This window comes from Castor canadensis, chromosome 1 (genome assembly GCF_047511655.1).
Source record: "Castor canadensis chromosome 1, mCasCan1.hap1v2, whole genome shotgun sequence".
Taxonomy (NCBI): domain Eukaryota; kingdom Metazoa; phylum Chordata; class Mammalia; order Rodentia; family Castoridae; genus Castor; species Castor canadensis.
This window is the reverse complement of record NC_133386.1, coordinates 45605999-45626541: the sequence shown is the minus strand read 5'-3', so window position 1 is coordinate 45626541 and position 20543 is coordinate 45605999. Positions and strand designations below refer to the sequence as shown.

Below are 20543 nucleotides of genomic sequence, written 5' to 3'. Positions count from 1 at the left end.
TCGACCGCGGAGGAGGCTGTCCGGGCTGGGCAGCGGCGGCGCACGGCCCGTCTAGGGGTGGCCGAGCCTGCCAAGCTGGCGCCCGGCGGGGCCATGGTGCCTGGCGGCCGCGGCGAGCCAGCCGGGACTTCCGGGCCGCACCTCCTGGCCCTGCTGCTCGCGGTCTGCGTCCCGCTCCGGCTGCTGGCGGAGGAGCTGGGTGAGTGAGTGGGGCCCGGACGGCGGGACCCGGGACGCTGCGCGCGGGCGGGCGGGCCCGGCCTGGAGAGAGCCGGACCCGGGGAAAGGGCTGGCTGCCTGCACCGCCGAGTCCACCTCTGCCAGGCCGCGGCTCGAGACTGAAACAAGTTCCTGCGTTGCGCGTCGCGCCCTAGCCAAACTCTTTCCTTCCCCAAAACAACAACAAAAAAACCCTGGCGACTTTCCCCTTGCTCTCGTCGCCGTCTCCGGCCCCCATCATTCATCTTCCAAACTTCCTGACTGTCGGCCGCGTGCGGAGTGATATGGCCCAGGGTCACTGCAGGGGAGAGTCCGATGCCGCCCCTGTTCTCGCGCACCCCGCGGGCTTCCCTGTCGCGACATGGGACCCGGGCTGCGAGTGCGCTGGTCGGCGGTACTGCTTGCCGAGGGTGGCCCTGGGCAGGCGGCCACGCTGTGCCGCCCCACATGAGCGAGTGTCCTGCTCATTTGGCTACCCAAGTGGAATCCGGGGGATCGGACCCCACTAGGATGTTGGAGGGAGGCGACTCCGCACCGGGCTGCTTTTTCTCTGTGGACCGGCCCTTCTTGACTTGAGTTCGACCCTGTTAACTGAATTCACCCTCTGCCTGTCCACCAGGTTAAAGCAGGAAACCGGTTTGGTGTGCCAGCCCTAGGTGGGCTCTACTCCATGAGTCCTCGCTAATTAGTTCTTTTCTGATAGCAAGGGCCAGCTTTCCGCCAAGGTTTTTTGTTTGTTCTTGTTTCTCTCCTCCCCTGCTTCTGCCACTATGTAAGTCGGGTTGTATTTAATGGCAATGTGTCTATAGAAAATACTTTGACAGCTCCCTACCACTGCGCTTTCCGGCCAAACAAGAATCAAAGCTACACCAGACGCTGGCTGTTTTGTTTGTTTGTTTGTTTTTTCCCACTGAAAAAACATTCCAGTCTGAAACATCACTACAGCACAATACTAACATATGGTAAATTTCCAACAAATATATAAGGTTTTATTAAATATGATGGATGTTTAAAATACTTTTTTCAAGTTGCTGTTTGAAAATGCACCTTTAACGTTATTCATCTACTAATTCATCCAACAATAGGTCCCAGGACTAATCTGGCCAAAGCCGTCACTCCTCCCCCCACCCCCTGCCTTTTTTTTTTTTTTCTAGGAGGGGCAGGATCTCCATATGTAGCCCAGACTGGCCTGGAATTGATGTTCCTCTTGCCTCTACTTCTCAGCTTCCCAAGTGCTGGAATTACAGGTGTTGCCCACCACACCCAGCGCTGTCACTGTCACCCATCTTTCTGTGAAGTTTCAGATTTTATATAGTTACCCAGGATGCTAACTGGGTACTTTATAGAGCAGTCCTCTGGGCAGAAGTGTGACTATTTAGATTCTTACTGAGCTTCAAATTTGAGAGTTTATTGCCATTGACTGATGGAAGAAGATACTGTCATTTGAGTTTCTGTGAAACATCCCATATATTTAGGATATTGAAAAAAGAAAAAGAAAAGGGGTATTCAACCACACACAAAAAGTAAAGCTTAGATTTGGAGATATTTATTGGAAAAAAATCTAGTAATTCCAGTGTTGATAATTCTTTAGTAAAGGGGAATAATAAGTGATTTTTTTTTTTTTTTTGGCAGTACTGGGGTTTGAACTCAAGGTCTTGCACTTGCTAGACAGGCACTCTTACCACTTGAGCCACTCTGGCAGCCCCATTTTCTCCTGCTTTTTGCCTCCTAAGTAGCTAAGATTATGGTCGGAGCTACCAGCTCTGGCCCATTTTAGGTCTTGAGATTATGCTATAGGCATGTAGTGGATGGTGGACATAAATGATATTAGTGCTTGAAATGTTTAGAAGAGGGCAGTGTTAGCATAACTGCCCCCCCTCTTTTGTTTTGTTTCTTTTTGGTCGTGAGCCACACGCTAGCCCTATTTTGCTTTAGTCTTCTTTCAGATTAGATCTGGAGCTTTTTGTCCTGGCTTATCTCGAACTGAAATCCTCCTGCCTATGCCTCCCATGTAGCTGGCATCACAGTATGTATCACCATGCTCAGCTTGTTTTTTGAGATGCAAGTCTTGCTAACTCTTTTGCCCAGGCTGTTCTCAAACCTCAATCTTCCCAAGGAGCTAAGAATATAGATGTGGACCACCATGTCCTTTGTTTTATTTCTTCAGACAGGGTCTCTCTGTGTGTCCCAGGCTACCTTAGAGTTCATGGTCCTCCTGCCTCATGCTCCCGAGAGTGCTGGGATTACAGGCGGGAATCATTAACTGGCTTTGGAATAGCCCTTTTTTAACGCTCACTGTTCCTACAGTCAACTAACTTAGTCTAGGTCTTCTTGGCTCTCTGTTTCTCCATCCTGTCTGATCACCAGTATCTCAGGAAGCTCTCTAAAACTCCATCCCTGTTATTTTATTTTTACTTTTAATTTATTTGTTTTTAGGACAGTACTGGGATTTGAACTCAGGGCCTCACGCTTGCTAGGCAGAAGCTCTCCCACTTGAGCCACTCCACCAGTCCTGTTCTGTGTGGAGTATTTTCAAGATAGGGTCTCCAGAACTATCTGCCTGGGCTGGCTTTGAACCATGATCCTTCTGATCGCTGCCTCTCCAGTAGCTGGGATTACAGACATGAGCCACCAACAGCTAGCTCCATCCACCTTATTTTTAATCAGATTCAAAATATGCAATGGGGCTTGAGAACATGCGATTTCACCAAGTAATTCTGACTCTAATCAGTTGGAGATGATGGAAACATTTTATAATGTTAGGGTTGTGCTCAAGGGCTACCATTTCTTTAATAAACAGTATTAGCTGTTTTCTCATTGTATTATGTTTCAGCAAACATGTCATAATTCAACCTAAATATTTATGCACCTACCCAATGAAATTATTTGAATTTTTTGATTGTTAGGGTCCATTGACCCCATGAGGCTGTACTGGTTCCTTTGTATGGATGCTGCTTGCCTATACCATGCTTTTGTTCAGTTTATTTAAAGTGTCCATCCCTCCCAGTGTTCTCAGTCTGCCAGGCCCCAGAGACCTGCTGAACAATTTGAATTGATTTCAGCTCCTCCTTTTGCCCTGTTCCTCTGGACCCACTCAAGTAAAATTTCACAAGATTTTTGACTTTCCATAATATGACATATAAATTGTTGTTCAGTTTTGATTCAATTTATATGAATCCTAGGATTTAATCCAGTCTTATTACCTTGATATAATTACTGTAGGATAAACAGTGTAAATTTTTCATTGTTGTTGGGACTGTGGTTCAAACTCAGGGCTCCCACTTGCAAAGCAGGCGCTCTACCACTTTAGCCACACCTCCAGTCCATTTTTCACTATTTATTTTGGAGATAGGGTCTTGCAGACTCTTTGCCAAGGGTGGCCTCAAACCAAGGTCCTCCTATTCTCATCCTTTGAAGTAGCTAGGATTATAGGTGTGAGCCACTGGTGCCCAGCTAAAATACTAATTATTGTGATGAACTTATGGAGCCTAAAATTTCCTGATTCTCTTCTGATATTTCTTCCTAATAATTTAAATAGAGAAAATTAAAATAAGCAGTTGATCTCTGAAGAAATGTCTAAGTGTAGGTTCAAATTCCGGATGTTTATAAATTTCTTTGAAAACCCCTGCCAACTCATACATAATTTGTTATTATTAGAAGGTCTGTACTTCAGTAATCAGTCGTTCATATTTGGTTAGACATGTGACCTGCTGATATGTAATGTTTTAGGTGAGTGGCTTTTATTAAAAACAAAAAAAAGTAAAAGTTTATTCTGATACAACCTGCACCAGAAGTCCAGAGTGTATGTACTTGCCCAGACTTTCTGTGATCTTATCTGACCAGGGAAAAGTCTGAGATTCAGCCAGCCCTGGAGTCTGTAAGTTCCTGAGGGAATGACTAGGACTTCAGCTTTGTCTTCCCAGCATCAGACAAAAGACACTCAGTAAATATTTCTAGAGTTGAGCTGAACGATCTCTTTGTGTTCAGGAGATACTTTCAAGCCATTTCCTAATTAGTAAAAGCTAAATATAAAGAGCCTTCTGAAGTTCTTCATGGAGGTACATGTACATCTGCTGCTTCCACTAATTAATTGTGTTTGTCAAGCCCAGGTCTCTGGCATATATGTAAGGATGCCTTTTAAATGGAAGTGAATGTGCCAGAAAAACTATATGTACCATAGCTCTTGGCTCTAATGGTCATAGCTTGCAACACTCAGAAACATCAAGCTATACCATGTATCTCAGAAGAGAAACAGGTTATGTTAAAGGATTGCGTAAACAAATCAAAGGATATTATTAAATAATGTCTCATACTGTATTTATTAACTTTTCATCTCATAATAACCCTTTAACCTTGTACTGAAACAAACTTGAAAATCATATGAAAAAATACAACTGGGAAAAGTAGGACATCTAACATTTATGAGGAATTATGTTTTTCTTTTTAAGATGCATAGGTAGATGGAAGTAGAAGGATTGTGAGTTCAAGACCAGCCTTGTCTACATAGCTAGATCCTGTCTCAAACACACACACAAAGCTTATTCAAGGAAATACATACTATAGAGTTTGGATTTACTGCTACGTGTGCCATAAAGCTTGAAGTCATTTCATGCATATAGAGCAAGTGGTTGTTTTCTTTTTTACCCCTCGCCTCCTCTGCCCTCCCTTCCCCTCCCCTCTTTCCATCCCCTCCCATCCCCCCTCTCCTGCCCCTCCCCCTTTTCTTTCTTGGTGCTAGGGATCAAACACAGGGCATTGCACATGCTGGCAAGTACTCTATTACTGAACTACATCTTCAGAAGTTGTTTTCTTTATTAAGGAGATAATGTATAAATGTATTTGGCATTGTATTTTCCACATAGTAAGACATAGTAATAAGTCAATAAATTACTCTTTCTTATTGTCTATTACTATTAATTTGACGTGTGTCTGGCCTTCTTTGTTCTGCTTCCCCTGCTGTCCCATTCCCTGCCATGCTCCCCCATCCTCAAGCCTGCCCAGCCACTGATGTTCTTGCTATTCCTACCTCAGAGTTGCTGCATGGTTGGTTGTTCCCTCTGTCTGAACGTGGTTGTGAATATCCACATAGCTCACTCCTCCTTTCCTGTTTGTTCAGATGTTGCCATCTTAGGGAGAACTTTCCTAAACACCAGAAACCCTCTGTCTGTTCCCAGAGCTCCGTATTGCGCGTCCCTCCTTTCAGGTTTCCCTAGAGCACTTGCTCTCTGCCAATACACTGTAAAATTTATACCTTCATTTGTCTCTCCTTCTACTGGAATATAAGGTCGTGAGGAGGTTTGTGCCTCGAACAGTGGCCAACTCATGCTGGTGCTCAGTAGAAGTAGGTGCTCAATGAAATTACCATCTCTGCCCTGCAGCAAAGGACTCAGACCTGACTCAGGCTGAGAATCAAAACCTGGACACAGCAAAGTAAAGAAATTGTGTCTAATCTAACTGCTGCTTACAAGTAAAAAATCTGGAAGTATGAGTTTAAAATAGGAAACTCAATCCAGGTGCTGGTGGCTTATGCCTGTAATCCTAGCTACTCAGGAAGCAGAGATCAGGAAAATTGAGGTTCAAAGCCAGCCTGGGTAAATAGTTCATGAGATGCTATCTCAAAAAAACCCATCACAAAAAAAGGGTTGGTGGAGTGGCTCAAGATGTAGGCCCTGAGTTCAAGCCCCAGTACCACAAAAAAAAAAAAAAATTAGGAAACTCAGTCTCTGGTATGAGAAATCTGGTATTTAGGATGAAAGGAGAACTATTGCCAGAATTTCAGATTTTTTTCTCATAATTTTTTTATAAGTAATACGCCTTGCCAAAAAAAAGGTCACGTTGATGTTATTTTCCAGATGTCCATTCTCTGCTTTGTATATATATTAGTAATAGTTTGCCTTGTGGGCTTAAGACTTATTTGGTGGGGGAAAAAAATGTGATTTTTAACATGATGTAGAAATGAGGTTGAATCTGTGAGCCCTGGTATGCTGGATCCAGAGCCAATTGCCAAACTCGCCTTTTCTTGGGAGTTGAAGACAGCTTCTCTCAAATCCACAAGCGCTTAGTTGAGATGGAGCCACGTATTTCACCACTTACACCTGGTATAGTGTCTGGCAGATAACAGGCTATAGATAAATATTTCCTGAGTTAGTGTGTGACTGAGGCAGCCAGGCTGAGGCTGAGGTTTGAAAGAATGAGGTGAAGGATAAAATTTACAAAGTCATTTCAACAGAAATTGTATATAGGACTATATTGTAAAGCATTGGAAAACACAGATGTGTAGCTGGCTTCCCATCCCATTGGTAAAATACCTGGGAAAATCAGCTTAAAGGAAGAAAGATTTATTATGGTTATATCTCCAGAGATTTCAGTCTAGTCTAGGGTCACTTTGACTAGTTTGTTTCTGGGCCTTGTGATGAGGCAGAACATCATGGTAGGGACCACCTGATGTTCAAAGCTGCTTACCTCATGGTGGCCAGGAGGCAAAGAGAGTGAGGAAGAGGCTCACCCTTTAAAGCACACCCCCAGTGATCTACTTCCTCCAACTAGGTCTCATTTCAAAGTTTCTGCCCCTTCCCAATACCCATTAAGTTATTAGTTCATTAATGGATTAATGCATTGATGAGGTCAGATCAGAGCCCTTTTGACACAATCACCTCCAAATGTCCAACCTCTGAACACTGCTTAGAGACCAAGTCTTCAACACATGAACTTTGAGGGACTCTTCAGATCCTAACCCTAACAACTTTGCATGTATTCAAGAAAATACTGAAATTTAACTCAGAAAAGGGTTGAGAATTCATGAGAATGTTTTTAGGCAGTAGCAGGAAAGCTGCCATGAATTTGGTGCTGGCAGTCTTGGAAATAGAGGAACAGGTCATACACTGATTTGGACCCAGTGAGTCAGTGGTTCCCCTGAGATGTGCAGATGCTTATGCATTTAGGGTATCAGGGGATCTGTTTCACCTCAAAGATCCTTTGGGGATAGAATTTAGGCATTTGTGACAGCACTTTCTTAAGCCATGATGTCATGTATGTGTGTTGTCTACTATTTTTTAAATTAAATATTAGACAAAAATTATTCATAAGATATAAAAACAAAAATGCAATTAATACCTGGGTACCCAGTCTACTACATAGTGTGGACATGTTTGTTTTTTTTCTTTTTTTGAAGTCTAACATTTTATTAATTTTTTAACCATGTTATTAGGAAAAATTCCACATGATTTATTTTTAGAATTTGCCTTCAGGTAAACCAAGTTTATTTCAAGGTCATTTATTGTGACTAAGGAATATCCAATAGGAAAGTGGAATTTTTGTCTTAGCTGAAATGTCAGCTGTGAGTCTTGTTAAGATTTTTGTCTTTTGTGTTATTCAAATAACTCCTTGCATATGAAATCAAAATTGATTTGCTTATTCATACTGTATATGAGAAAATATGTAAGTATAGCTTTAAATGCATTAAGCATCAGAAAGGTAAAGGTGTATTTCTTGATCATTTAATTTATATTAAGGGAATTAACATGTCACATAGTATTTGGAGTTTAACTGAGAACCACTTTGTTTTTATATTCAGCATTTTCCATCTAATTTAAATTATAACCACTACTATAGTCCTTTTATTCAGTGTCCACCATATTTACATCTTATTACAAGGGAAAATAACTCAGTCTTTGTTTTCTCACATCTCAAAATGAAAGTCCTAGCCAGATACCGCTGACTCACGTCTGTAATCTTGGCTACTCAGGGTGCAGAGATCAGGAGGATTGCAGTTCGAAGCCAGCCAGGGCAAATAGTTCGTGAGCCCTATCTCAAAAAACCCATCACAAAAAAAGGCTGGTGGAGTGGCTCAGGGTTTAGGCCCTGAGTTCAAAGCTCAAACTCAAAAAAAAAAAAAAAAAAAGAAGGCTCAAGGTTCAAAGCCAACCCAGGCAAATAGTTTGTGAGACCCTATCTCAAAAATAGCCAACACCAAAACAAAACCAGAACTGGCAGAGTGGTTCAAGTAGTAGAGTGCCTGCCTAGCGAGCATGAGGCCCTGAGTTCAAACTCCAGTACCACCAAAAAAAAAAAAAAATTCTTGCAAAATGGATGGCTCCATTTTGCAATTGAGTGTGTTTAGTGGATGTGGTTGCAGGTTGTATGTAAATTATGTTTTTATAAAGTGCTCTATTCTTGAAAAACATGAAAAGAAAAAAATCTTTCTCTGTTTCTGATAAAAAAATCAAGGCAATAGGATATTAAAGTTTGATATGTAGTTAACTTTGAATTATCAGTGCATAAAATTTCCTATGTGGAAAACTGGTAAACATCTCTGTGTTTGCCAACTGGTTTTTAAGTGGCTGAGTGGATTTAATTGAACCTTTTTATTGCATCTCACAAAAAACAAGTTCACCTCAAATCAAAGCCTAGTTGATACCATCCCAAAGAAGAATACTGTGGGGTCTTGGTGGACCAGGAAACATGATGTCATATATCGAATTGCTCCCACTCCGAGGACTTTACAATGAAGGGTGCTTATGTTGATAATAAAGCCAAGTTTTGCCTCTTTTTAACTTTTTTTTTTAGCCCCTGGAAACTCCTGCTATAACAAAAGACTGAAATAGGAGATGGCTTGATTCTGTAGATAGAGAAGTGGCCCAGTATGTGCTGTCACTGTTAGCACAGAAGTATCTAAAAATCTTCGAGACTTCAGTCTTCATATCTATTAATAAGTATGATAAATTTTAAAATTTACGAAGGATATCATGGCATTTTTTCCTTAAATATTTCATTTGCATTTCTAAACATTTTTGTAACTACACCATGACCTTACCTAAGAGTACTACTAATAATTTTTAATATAATTAATAAGCCATATTCAAATTTCCCCAGTTATCCTAAACATGTCTTTTTTTGCCATTGTTTTGTATGACCAAGGATTCAAACAAGCTATGCACATTGCAGTTGCTATATCTCTTAAGTCTTTTATTTTGGGTGGGATTGGAGTTTGAACTCAGGGCTTTGACTTGCAAAGCAGGTGCTCTACTGCCCTAAAGTCACTTTTTATATAACACTGATCCTCACTTATGTAACTTTTCTTTTCCTGCAAAGAAACCAGGTTCACTTGTCCTGTGAGCCATCTCACACCCTAAACTTTGCTGGCTGCTTCTGGATATTGTGTCTTTGACTTGGTACATTTCCGCCCCGCGCCCCTGCCCTTGTATTTCTTCTGCAACCCTGAAATTAAACTTAAAAACTTGGTTAGGTTCAGGCTAAGATGTTTTGGTAAACATACTCAAAGGTGCCATTTACTTCTAGTTGTATCATAACAGGACACATGTATTATTTGTGTTGTTATTGCCCCACTTTTAGTGGAGCTAAGAATAATCAGTGACTTTAGTGGCAACTTGATCCCCCCATTATAAAATTGCCTTTTCCCTTTAAGACCTGCAAATACTTTAAAAAAATTATTTTACTCTGTTTTTGAATTAGCATACATTAATAGTCTGAGGGGTTTCCATTGTGATAATTCCATATGTGTGTGCAGTGTGCTTTGAACAAATTTGCCCCTCCATAATATTCCCATTTCTCCCGTCCCCCTTCTTTCAGACAGTGTTTGGCAGGTTTCAGTATGCAATTTGTGCATGTGTGTGTGTGTGCAGTAGATTTTGATCCTCTTCACCCCTCTATTCTTTCCTTTCTCCCACCCCTCCTGCTGACCCCCCCAAGTCCCTCTTTCACATTCATGTGGTATTATTATCATCATAATCATCGCGTAGGTCTAGGTTCCTCAAATAAATGAAAACATGCAATATCTGGCTTTTTAAGCTTCCCTAGCTCACTGAGCATGATTTTGGTTTTATTTATTTTAATTTATGTATTTATTTATTTGTGATTATAGTTTGAACTCAGGGCCTCACTTTTTTGTTTAATTTCTTTTTTATTATATTATTGTACTAGGGGTACATTGTGACATTTACAAAAGTGCTTACAATAAATTGTGGTTAAATTCATCCTCTCAGGGTGTCATTCTTTCTTGGCAGGTGCTCCAACACTTGAGCAATGCCACCAGCCCTGTTTTTTTGTGTGTGTTGGTTGTTTTTGAGATAAGATTTCCCTTACTATTTGCCTGGGTTGACTTCCAAGATACATCCTCCTGAGCTCTACCTCCTAAGTAGCTAGAATTATAGGTGTGAGCCACCTGTACCTGGCTTATTTTTGTTTATGGCTGCGTACTATTCCATGGTGTGTGTGGAGGGGGAGAGAAATACAAAATACCTTTCTATCTGTCTCTCTATATCTATTTCACATGTTCTTTATCCATTAATCAGTTGTTGGGCATCTTGGCTGACTCCACAGTTTAGCTATTGTGAACACAGCTGCAGTAAACATGGGTATGCAGGTATCTCTCTTGGGTATTGATTTACGCTCCTTCAGATACATGCCCAAGAATGCTATGGTGGAGTCACTAGGTAAGTCTATTAATAGTTTTTGAGGAACCTCTGTACTGTTTTCCATAGTTGTTTGCATTCCCACCAGCAGTATATGAGGGCTCCTTTTCTGCTACATTCTCATCAGCCTTTGCTGTTTGTGTTCTTGATGATGGCCATTCTGACTGGAGTGAGATTTTTGACTTGTATGTCATTTTTTTTTAACCATCTCTTTTTTTATTGTTTTATTATTCATATGTGCATACAAGGCTTGGGTCATTTCTCCCCCCTGCCCCCACCCCCTCCCTTACCACCCACTCTACCCCCTCTCTCTCCCCCTCACCCCCTCAATACCCTGCAGAAACTATTTTGACCTTATCTCTAATTTTGTAGAAGAGAGAGTATAAGCAATAATAGGAAGGAACAAGTGTTTTTGCTGGTTGAGATAAGGATAGCTATACAGGGAGTTGACTCACATTGATTTCCCGTGCATGTGTGTTACCTTCTAGGTTAATTCTTTTTGATCTAACCTTTTCTCTAGTTCCTGGTCCCCTTCTCCTATTGGCCTCAGTTGCTTTTAAGGTATCTGCTTTAGTTTCTCTGTGTTGAGGGCAACAAATGCTAGCTAATTTTTTAGGTGTCTTACCTATCCTCACCCCTCCCTTGTGTGCTCTCGCTTTTATCACGTGCTCAAAGTCCAATCCCCTTGTTGTGTTTGCCCTTGATCTAATGTCCACATATGAGGGAGAACATACGATTTTTGGTCTTTTGGGCCAGGCTGACCTCACTCAGAATGATGTTCTCCAATTCCATCCATTTACCAGCAAATGATAACATTCCGTTCTTCTTCATGGCTGCATAAAATTCAATTGTGTATAGATACCACATTTTCTTAATCCATTCATCAGTAGTGGGGCATCTTGGCTGTTTCCATAACTTGGCTATTGTGAATAGTGCTACAATAAACACAGGTGTGCAGGTGCCTCTGGAATAACCTGTGTCACAGTCTTTTGGGTATATCCCCAAGAGTGGTATTGCTGGATTATATGGTTGATCAATGTTTAGCTTTTTAAGTAGCCTCCAAATTTTTTTCCAGAGTGGTTGTACTAGTTTACATTCCCACCAACAGTGTAAGAGGGTTCCTTTTTCCCCCGCATCCTCGCCAACACTGTTGGTGGTGGTGTTGCTAATGATGGCTATTCTAACAGGGGTGAGGTGGAATCTTAGTGTGGTTTTAATTTGCATTTCCTTTATTGCTAGAGATGGTGAGCATTTTTTCATGTGTTTTTTGGCCATTTGAATTTCTTCTTTTGAGAAAGTTCTGTTTAGTTCACTTGCCCATTTCTTTATTGGTTCATTAGTTTTGGGAGAATTTAGTTTTTTAAGTTCCCTATATATTCTGGTTATCAGTCCTTTGTCTGATGTGTAGCTGGCAAATATTTTCTCCCACTCTGTGGGTGATCTCTTCAGTTTAGAGACCATTTCTTTTGATGAACAGAAGCTTTTTAGTTTTATGAGGTTCCATTTATCTATGCTATCTCTTAGTTGCTGTGCTGCTGGGGTTCCATTGAGAAAGTTCTTACCTATACCTACTAACTCCAGAGTATTTCCTACTCTTCCCTGTATCTTCTTTACAGTTTGGGGTCTGATATTAAGATCCTTGATCCATTTTGAGTTAATCTTGGTATAGGGTGATATACATGGATCTAGTTTCAGTTTTTTGCAGACTGCTAACCAGTTTTCCCAGCAGTTTTTTTTTTTTCACTTTTTTTTTTTATTATTCATATGTGCGTACAAGGTTTGGGTCATTTCTCCCCCCTGCCCCCACCCCCCTCACTTACCACCCACTCTGCCCCCTCCCTCTCCCCCCCCCTCAATACCCAGCAGAAACTATTTTCCCAGCAGTTTTTGTTGAAGAGGCTGCTATTTCTCCATCGTATATTTTTAGCGCCTTTGTCAAAGGCAAGTTGGTTGTAGTTGTGTGGCTTCATATCTGGGTCCTCTATTCTGTTCCATTGGTCTTCATGTCTGTTTTTGTGCCAGTACCATGCTGTTTTTATTGTTATTGCTTTGTAATATAGTTTGAAGTCAGGTATTGTGATACCTCCTGCATTGTTCTTTTGACTGAGTATTGCCTTGGCTATTCGTGGCCTCTTGTGTTTCCATATAAATTTAACGGTAGATTTTTCAATCTCTTTAATGAATGTCATTGGAATTTTGATGGGAATTGCATTAAACATGTAGATTACTTTTGGGAGTATAGACATTTTTACTATGTTGATTCTACCAATCCATGAGCATGGGAGATCTCTCCATTTTCTATAGTCTTCCTCAACCTCTTCAGAAGTTTATAGTTTTCCTTGTAGAGGTCATTGACATCTTTTGTTAGGTTTACACCTAGGTATTTGATTTTTTTTGAGGCTATTGTAAATGGAATTGTTTTCGTATATTCTTTCTCAGTTTGTTCATTATTAGTGTATAGAAATGTTAATGATTTTTCTGTGTTGATTTTATATCCTGCTACCTTGCTATAGCTATTGATGGTGTCTAGAAGCTTCTGAGTAGAGTTTTTTGGGTCTTTAAGGTATAGGATCATGTCGTCTGCAAATAGGGATATTTTGACAGTTTCTTTACCTATTTGTATTCCTTTTATTCCTTCTTCTTGCCTAATTGCTCTGGCTAGGAATTCCAGTACTATGTTGAATAGGAGTGGAGATAGTGGGCATCCTTGTCTTGTTCCTGATTTTAGAAGGATTGGTTTCAGTTTTTCTCCGTTATGTATAATGCTGGCTGTAGGTTTGTCATACATAGCTTTTATAATGTTGAGGTACTTTCCTTCTATTCCTAGTTTTCTTAGCGCTTTTATCATGAAATGGTGTTGGATCTTATCAAAGGGTTTTTCTGCATCTATTGAGATGATCAAGTGGTTTTTGTCTTTGCTTCTGTTAATGTGGTTTATTACGTTTATTGATTTTCGTATGTTGAACCACCCCTGAATTCCTGGGATGAAGCCTCCTTGGTCGTGGTGAATGATCTTTTTGATGTGTTGTTGAATTCTGTTTGTCATTATTTTGTTGGTGATTTTTGCATCAGTGTTCATTGAGTAGATTGGCCTATAGTTCTCCTTTTTGGAGGTGTCTTTGCCTGGTTTTGGGATAAGTGTAATACTGGCTTCATAAAATGTGTTAGGCAATTTTCCTTCCCTTTCTATTTCGTGGAACAGTTTAAGGAGGGTTGGTATCGGTTCTTTAAAGGTCTGACAGAATTCAGCAGAGAATCCATGAGGTCCTAGACTTTTCTTTTTGGGGAGACTCTTGATTGCTGCTTCAATTTCATTTTGTGTTCTAGATCTATTCAGGTGATTAATTTCCTCTTGGTTCAGTTTTGGATGATCATATTTATCTAGAAATCTGTCCATTTCTTTAAGATTTTAGTATTTATTTGAATATAGGTTCTCAAAGTAGTCTCTGATGAGTTCCTGGACTTCCATGGTGTTTGTTGTTATCTCCCCTTTAGCATTCCTGATTCTACTAATTTTGGTTTTTTCTCTCCTCATTTTAGTCAGGTTTGCCAGGGGTCTGTCTATCTTGTTTATTTTTTCAAAGAACCAACTTTTTGTTTCATTAATTCTTTGTATGGTTTTTTTGGTTTCCATTTCATTGATTTCAGCTCTTATTTTTATTATTTCTCTCCTATTTGTTTTGGGAGTTGTTTGTTCTTGTTTTTCTAGGAGTTTGAGATGTATCATTAGGTCACTGAATTGGGATCTTTCAGTCTTTTTAATATATGCACTCATGGCTGTAAACTTTCCTCTCAGGACTGCCTTTGCTGTGTCCCATAGGTTCCAGTAGTTGTGTTTTCATTTTCATTGACTTCCAGGAACCTTTTAATTTCCTCTTTTATTTCATCAATGACCCATTGTTCATTAAGTAATGAGTTTAGTTTCCAACTGTCTGCATGTTTTTTGTCTTTACTTTTGTTGTTGAGTTCTACTTTTACTGCATTGTGATCAGATAGTATGCACGGTATAATTTCTGTTTTCTTATATTTGCTGAGGCTTGCTTTGTGCCCTAGGATATGATCTATTTTGGAGAAGGTTCCATGGGCTGCTGAGAAGAATGTGTATTGTGTAGAAGTTGGATGCAGTGTTCTGCAGACTTCATTGACTTGTATGTCTTTATGACTAAGAATGTTGAACATTTCTTCATGTATTTATTAGCTATGTGTATTTCTTCTGAGAACTATCTGTTCAATTCTTTTGCTCATTTATTAATTGAATTATTTATTTTTGCTGTTAATTTTTTGAGCTCTTTGTACATTCTGGATATTAATCCATTATCTGTTGAATAGCTGGCAAAGATTTTTCTCCCATTCCCTGGGTTGTCTCTCAGTTCTGGTAACTGTTTCTTTTGGTGTGCAGAAACTTTAATTTGATGCCATAGGCCCTGCATCATTTCTTTGTGGAATGATGGTCTCTTATCAGTAAAACTTCCCCTTCAACAATGACTTAAAGTAGCCAATCATTACTTACAGAGTTGGCTTTCTCATGGAAATAAAATGTAAAGTCTCTGCTTTGGTATGTATCCTGATTTATTATTAATTTAATTTAATATTTATTATTTAGCATCTAATTCAGTTCCAACAATTCTGAGTTTTTAAGGGATCTGGGATTCCAAGAGATTGAGCCATGTATCTTAGCTACACTCCGTTTGTATGTCCAAAGTGGGATGAGGCACATAAGCTACAATCCTAAAGGTCTTAATATGACTGCCTGCTTGTCATTGCAAGGAAACCATTGTATGCTCCTACCCAGAGAAGAATAAGTTAAAGAAGTCTCTTTTTTTTGCTGTAAGGGTTTGAACTCAGGGCCTACACTTTGGGTCATGCCACCAGCCCTTTTTTTTTGTGGGTTTTTTCGAGATAGGATCTCACATACTATTTGCCTGGGCTGGCTTTGAACCACAATCCTCCTGATCTCTGCCTCATGAGTAGCTAGGATGACAGGCATGAGCCATCAGTGCCTGGCCTTAAAGAAATCTTGAAGGAACACAGTGCCAGAGGGTTATTTATTCAGTCAAGGTTTTTGTTGTTTGTTATTGTTGGCTGGAGGGGGGTGGGATTTGGTGGTACTAGGGTTTGATCTCAAGGCTGTGTGTGATTAGGCAGGTGCTCCACCACTTGAGCCATGACCCCAGCCCTGCAATCCAGTTTTAAATTAACAATTTTTAGTTCCTCTTAGGAGTGATCACATTTGCCACAGAAATATTTTAAGGCTTTTGAAAATCCTATGGCACTGGTGATAAATCTGCAGTGCAGAATACAGAATGTATAAAAGTGGTGTGGTTTTCTGAACTGTGGAATGTGATTCGAGGTTTATATGGTTTATTTTTCTTAAGTCTTGTGCTTCATACCTTTTTAGATGCCATCATGTCTCCCCACTGAGATTTACTAGTTTCTGGTTAGTAAGCATTGATTGCTTTTCCTCATAGGATGCCTACATCTATGTCCCTAAAACCTTCTCATCCTGTTTCTTTGTGTATTTTCCACAGTATGCTCAAATAATTCCTAAATTGACACTCTTGTCTGGGTGTCAGGTATATCAGTGTGGCTTAAGTATAGACCCTGAAGCTTATTACTGCTCATCTTGTATTTATAAGTGAAATCTAGAGTGAAAATAATATCAGCAAATTGAAAATAGATGTGTTCCAATTTTAGGACTGGATATTAAAAAATAACCATATAATAACTGATAACTCAAGGGCTTCTCACTTTTAAAAAGATTCATCTCAATATTCCTATTAATATTGAGGACTCTTTTAGGCTCTTCTTACTCAAGAGTATATCTTACCAGGAACTAGAAGAATATTCATTACCAAGAGCTTTTCAGAAATGCAGTTTCCAGGCCCTGCATTCTTACAGGATCCTCAGCGAATCAGTGTGCAGACTGAAGTTTGAGAAATACACTTTAATCCCTGAAATCTTCATTTACACAGCATCTGTTAGGAGTTACATTATTGCTAAGCAAAGTGAACAATCTCTGTTGGAGGTGAAATTATGGCCTCTCAATAGACTCTTCCCTTCATAGTCTAGTAAAGACTACTTGAATAATTCAAAAGAAAGGGTAATGGAATTTCTCATATAATTTTTATAGGAAACCCTGAATTAAACATGACTATTTTCCTCACGTTAATTTTGAGACTGCAAATAACAAAATGTAAAGATGGTGCTCAGTAGTAATGTGAGCCTGGGCAATGCCTAAAATGTCTCTGCTTCAGTTGCTTTAGGCAAAGGTGGCCATAGAGCTGGTGATGCCACTCTATGGTAGGTTCACATCCCAGCTCAGTCCAAGCTCTGTTTCTCAGACCCTCAATTTCTAAATGTTTAGAATAGGGGTAATGGGAGGGACTTGTGATGAAGAAGGGTATCATGGGCTTTAATTGTATTTGTTGCAAATGTTCTGTCTTATAATCATATACACTTTGATGTTTGAGATATTACTCTTTAATATATGTATGTTTGTCTATATGTATGCACAAATATAATTTTAAGAGAGCTATTAATGTCTCTTAAAGCACAATTTTAAGAGAACTATCAGTATCATATATCAATATAACTTTCATGAAGATTAAGATAAAATAAAGTTTTCAGAATATTCTGTAAGTGTTGTCTTTTACAGTAAATATATGGGAAATGTACAAATTATTAGGAAAGGCCCTTTAATTAATTTTGTGATTTCCCTCCTTGTATTCCACTAACTTTTTGGTTTTTATTGGTTTTTCTGTTATTGTTTTGAATAGGATCTCACTGTATAGACTAGCTGATCTGGAACTTACTATGTATCCCTGACTGGCTTCGAACACTCCATCCTCCTGCCTCAGCCTCCCAAGTGCTGGGATTATGGGTGTATGCCACCATGACCAGCTATCTTATTGATTATTTGAAAATGATAAAAAAGTTAAAACACATATTCAAAGAAGAAATGTTTATAGCTTTAATTTCTGTTACTAAGAGAACTTTATCCTTGGTTATGTTGGGTTTTCAGGATGCCAGACAGAAAAATTAATATCAATATTATACTTTATCTGAATATTGATGATATCTGCATTTAATGTGAAACCTAGGTTAGGAAACATAGCATGTTCTGGAGACAGGAAAGATACCTGAGTTTCTCTTCAACTTTAGCAGCAGCAATTTGAACACTGTGTCAGCATCCTGACATTATCGGTAAAGTCAGCTACCACTTTTCCTTATTCTGAGCATCTGTTCAACATAGATAAAACAGTTGTCTTAGACTTGTTTGGCTATATGAGCAAGGGTTTTTTCTTAAATTTTTGTCAATAAATGAAGACATTTCTTTTAACTAATGTCCAATTTGTTGTTAGTGCCCTCAAAACATTTGTAACTTAGTAACAGAGATACACAAACTTGAGATATGTGGACCTAGCAGTGCAAAGGCAGTAGATAGATACGGGGAATGCATTCTAATTAGGCTTTGTCAGCACTTCAAAATTGCTGAGTACACATAGCCTCATTTATCTTCACCACACCCAGTTATGATTGTGATTTTAAACATGAGGAAAATTGGTAGACACAAAATGGGTGCCTTCTTAAGATCATACAGCCAGTGAGTTGCAATAATCTGCATACTTTAATATGTATAGTATTCTTTTAAATAATAGCAGTCTAAAATGTATTGAATTCTTACAATATGGTCATTTTTAAAAATTTTTGTTATGTAGCTGTGGATGGCCTTGAACTTGTGATCCTGCCTCTGCCTCCTAAATGCTGGTATTATAGGTGTGCATCATCATGCCTAACTCTGTGCTCCATTTCTTTTAGTACTCATGATAATCCTATGATTTTGGACCACCATTATCTATATATTTCAGATCATGAAGTTGAGATTGGATTTACATAAGGCCCCATGGTCAGTATTGGGCAGGGCTTACCGGAACTCTGGGCTGTAATTATTGTGCTCTGTCACCTCCCAAGTACATGGAAATGACTTATGAAATTACAAAGTAGTAGTTGTGCAGCTTTCTTCCTCCACCCTATGAACTTTCAGTACAAGGTGTAAGATCAGAGAAGTGACCAGGAACTATAGTTTTCACTGATTTTACTTGTAGCACATTAAAGAATAGCACTGACTTAGCTTCTGAGGGCTTTTTCCCATTGGATATAAATTCTGAAGCTCTTTAATACCTTGTGTGTGTGTGTGTGTGTGTGTGTTTGTGGTACTGGGAATTCTTGGCCTCAGTATGCAGGCACTCTACCACTTGAACCGCATCTCAATCCCTTTTTGCTTAGCTATTTTCGGCGTCTTATGTTTTTTACCCTGGCCAGCTTGAACTGTGATCCTCTCTCAACCTCCTGCTTAGCTGGGACCTCAGGCATGTGTCATGACACCCAGGTTCTTTGTTGAGACAGGGTCTCACCTATTTTTTGCCTGGGGTAGCTTTGAGCCATTCTCCTGATTTTAGCCTTTCCAATAGTCAGGATTACAGGTGTGAGCCACTGTACCTCGACCCCTTTTTATTATCTTTTTTTTGGGGGGGCAGTACTGGGGTTTAAACTCAAGGCCTCATGCTTGTTAGATAGGCACTCTACCACTTGAACCATTCTGTCAGCCCTTTTTTGTGTTGGGTGTTTTTGACATAGGATCTCTTGAACTATTTGCCTGGGCTGCCTCAAACTTTGATCCTGATCTCTGCCTCCCAAGCAGCTGGGATTACAGGCATGAGCCACCAACACCTGGCTGTCTTTAATATCTTAACATGGAAATTATTGATGTCTCTGCACACTGATGGACTCAATTGCATATCATGCAGCAAGTTATTGATGGATCTGTTGAAAGATTTGATTCATTTTCTTACATTCAAAGTGATTTTTTTTTCCAATCATACTTTGAGCTGGTAGAAAACATAGTGTTGAGAGTTACCTTGAAGAGACTTTTGGCAAGTCCCTTGTGTTGACTTTTATCTTATTTTCAAACGTCTTTGATTAGTGGAAGCAAAACCATTGGCTTCATTAGATCATTATTCAGATCATTAACATCTGTTTTATATGTGGTAAGAGTAAGATTGAAAGAGATTATCAAACAGTTTTGAAGAACTTGGTCCGTGTTTCTAGCATATGGCTGTGACTTTCAGCATAATAATATCATGAATTTTCCTTTCAGAAAAACTAAGAATTTTGAATAATTGTTCTGTTTTATCATCTCTACTTTGTTTTATTTCCTTTTATTCTCACGTAGCCACTTAGGCTCTTCTGCCTTTTTTTTTTTTGTCATTTCTTTTGGCAACATGCAATATGTAAAGGTAAGTACAACTGGAAAAGAGCAGTTTGTCAGAGAGTATGGCTAACGGTGGATTTAGCCATGCCTTGGGAAATCTGTCTGACAAAGAGCTGGTAATAATTGCAAGCTCGCCTTTGTGGTTGAAAAGATTGTAGTCATCAACAGCTCACTTGATCTTAGACATGGGGAGAAATTTTCTCACACCCACACATGGATGATTGTGTGTCTTTTGAGACCTGCTGTAACTTGAATATAGGAAGACTGGATGCAACTGTAATGAAATCATGTTTTTAGAAATGGTTTCACTCTTGTGATATTTCAGAGTACTCTTTTCCAAATTTCTGGTTGGAACCCATGAATAAGCAGTGCAATCAATTCCAGTAGGCAGAACAGTGTGCTTAATGAAATAAATAATGAAATGGAGTCAAGTAGGAAATACGATGGTGCACTCCACATATTAAAAGAATACCACTCACCTTTTTTTATTTATGCATACATTTGCATATGTGTTTACTTGGGCTTTGGTGAAAAATATGTATGTCCTGACTATGGGTCATAATCAAAAAAGTTTGATGCTGCTATCTTACTCTACAGACTAGTTAATAATCAGTCTGAAAAGT

The 20543-nt window shown here is 39.4% G+C and overlaps 1 protein-coding gene across 1 annotated transcript in view; it reads left to right on the top strand.

The window, feature by feature from the left end:
• The window catches only part of Dcbld1 (discoidin, CUB and LCCL domain containing 1), a 62916-nt gene continuing 42373 nt past the window's right edge, over positions 1–20543 (top strand). The window contains exon 1 of the mRNA XM_074075731.1: positions 1–199. Within this exon, the coding sequence (XP_073931832.1) occupies positions 94–199 (106 nt within the window). The 5' untranslated portion in view covers positions 1–93. The remainder of the gene's footprint in view (positions 200–20543) is intronic.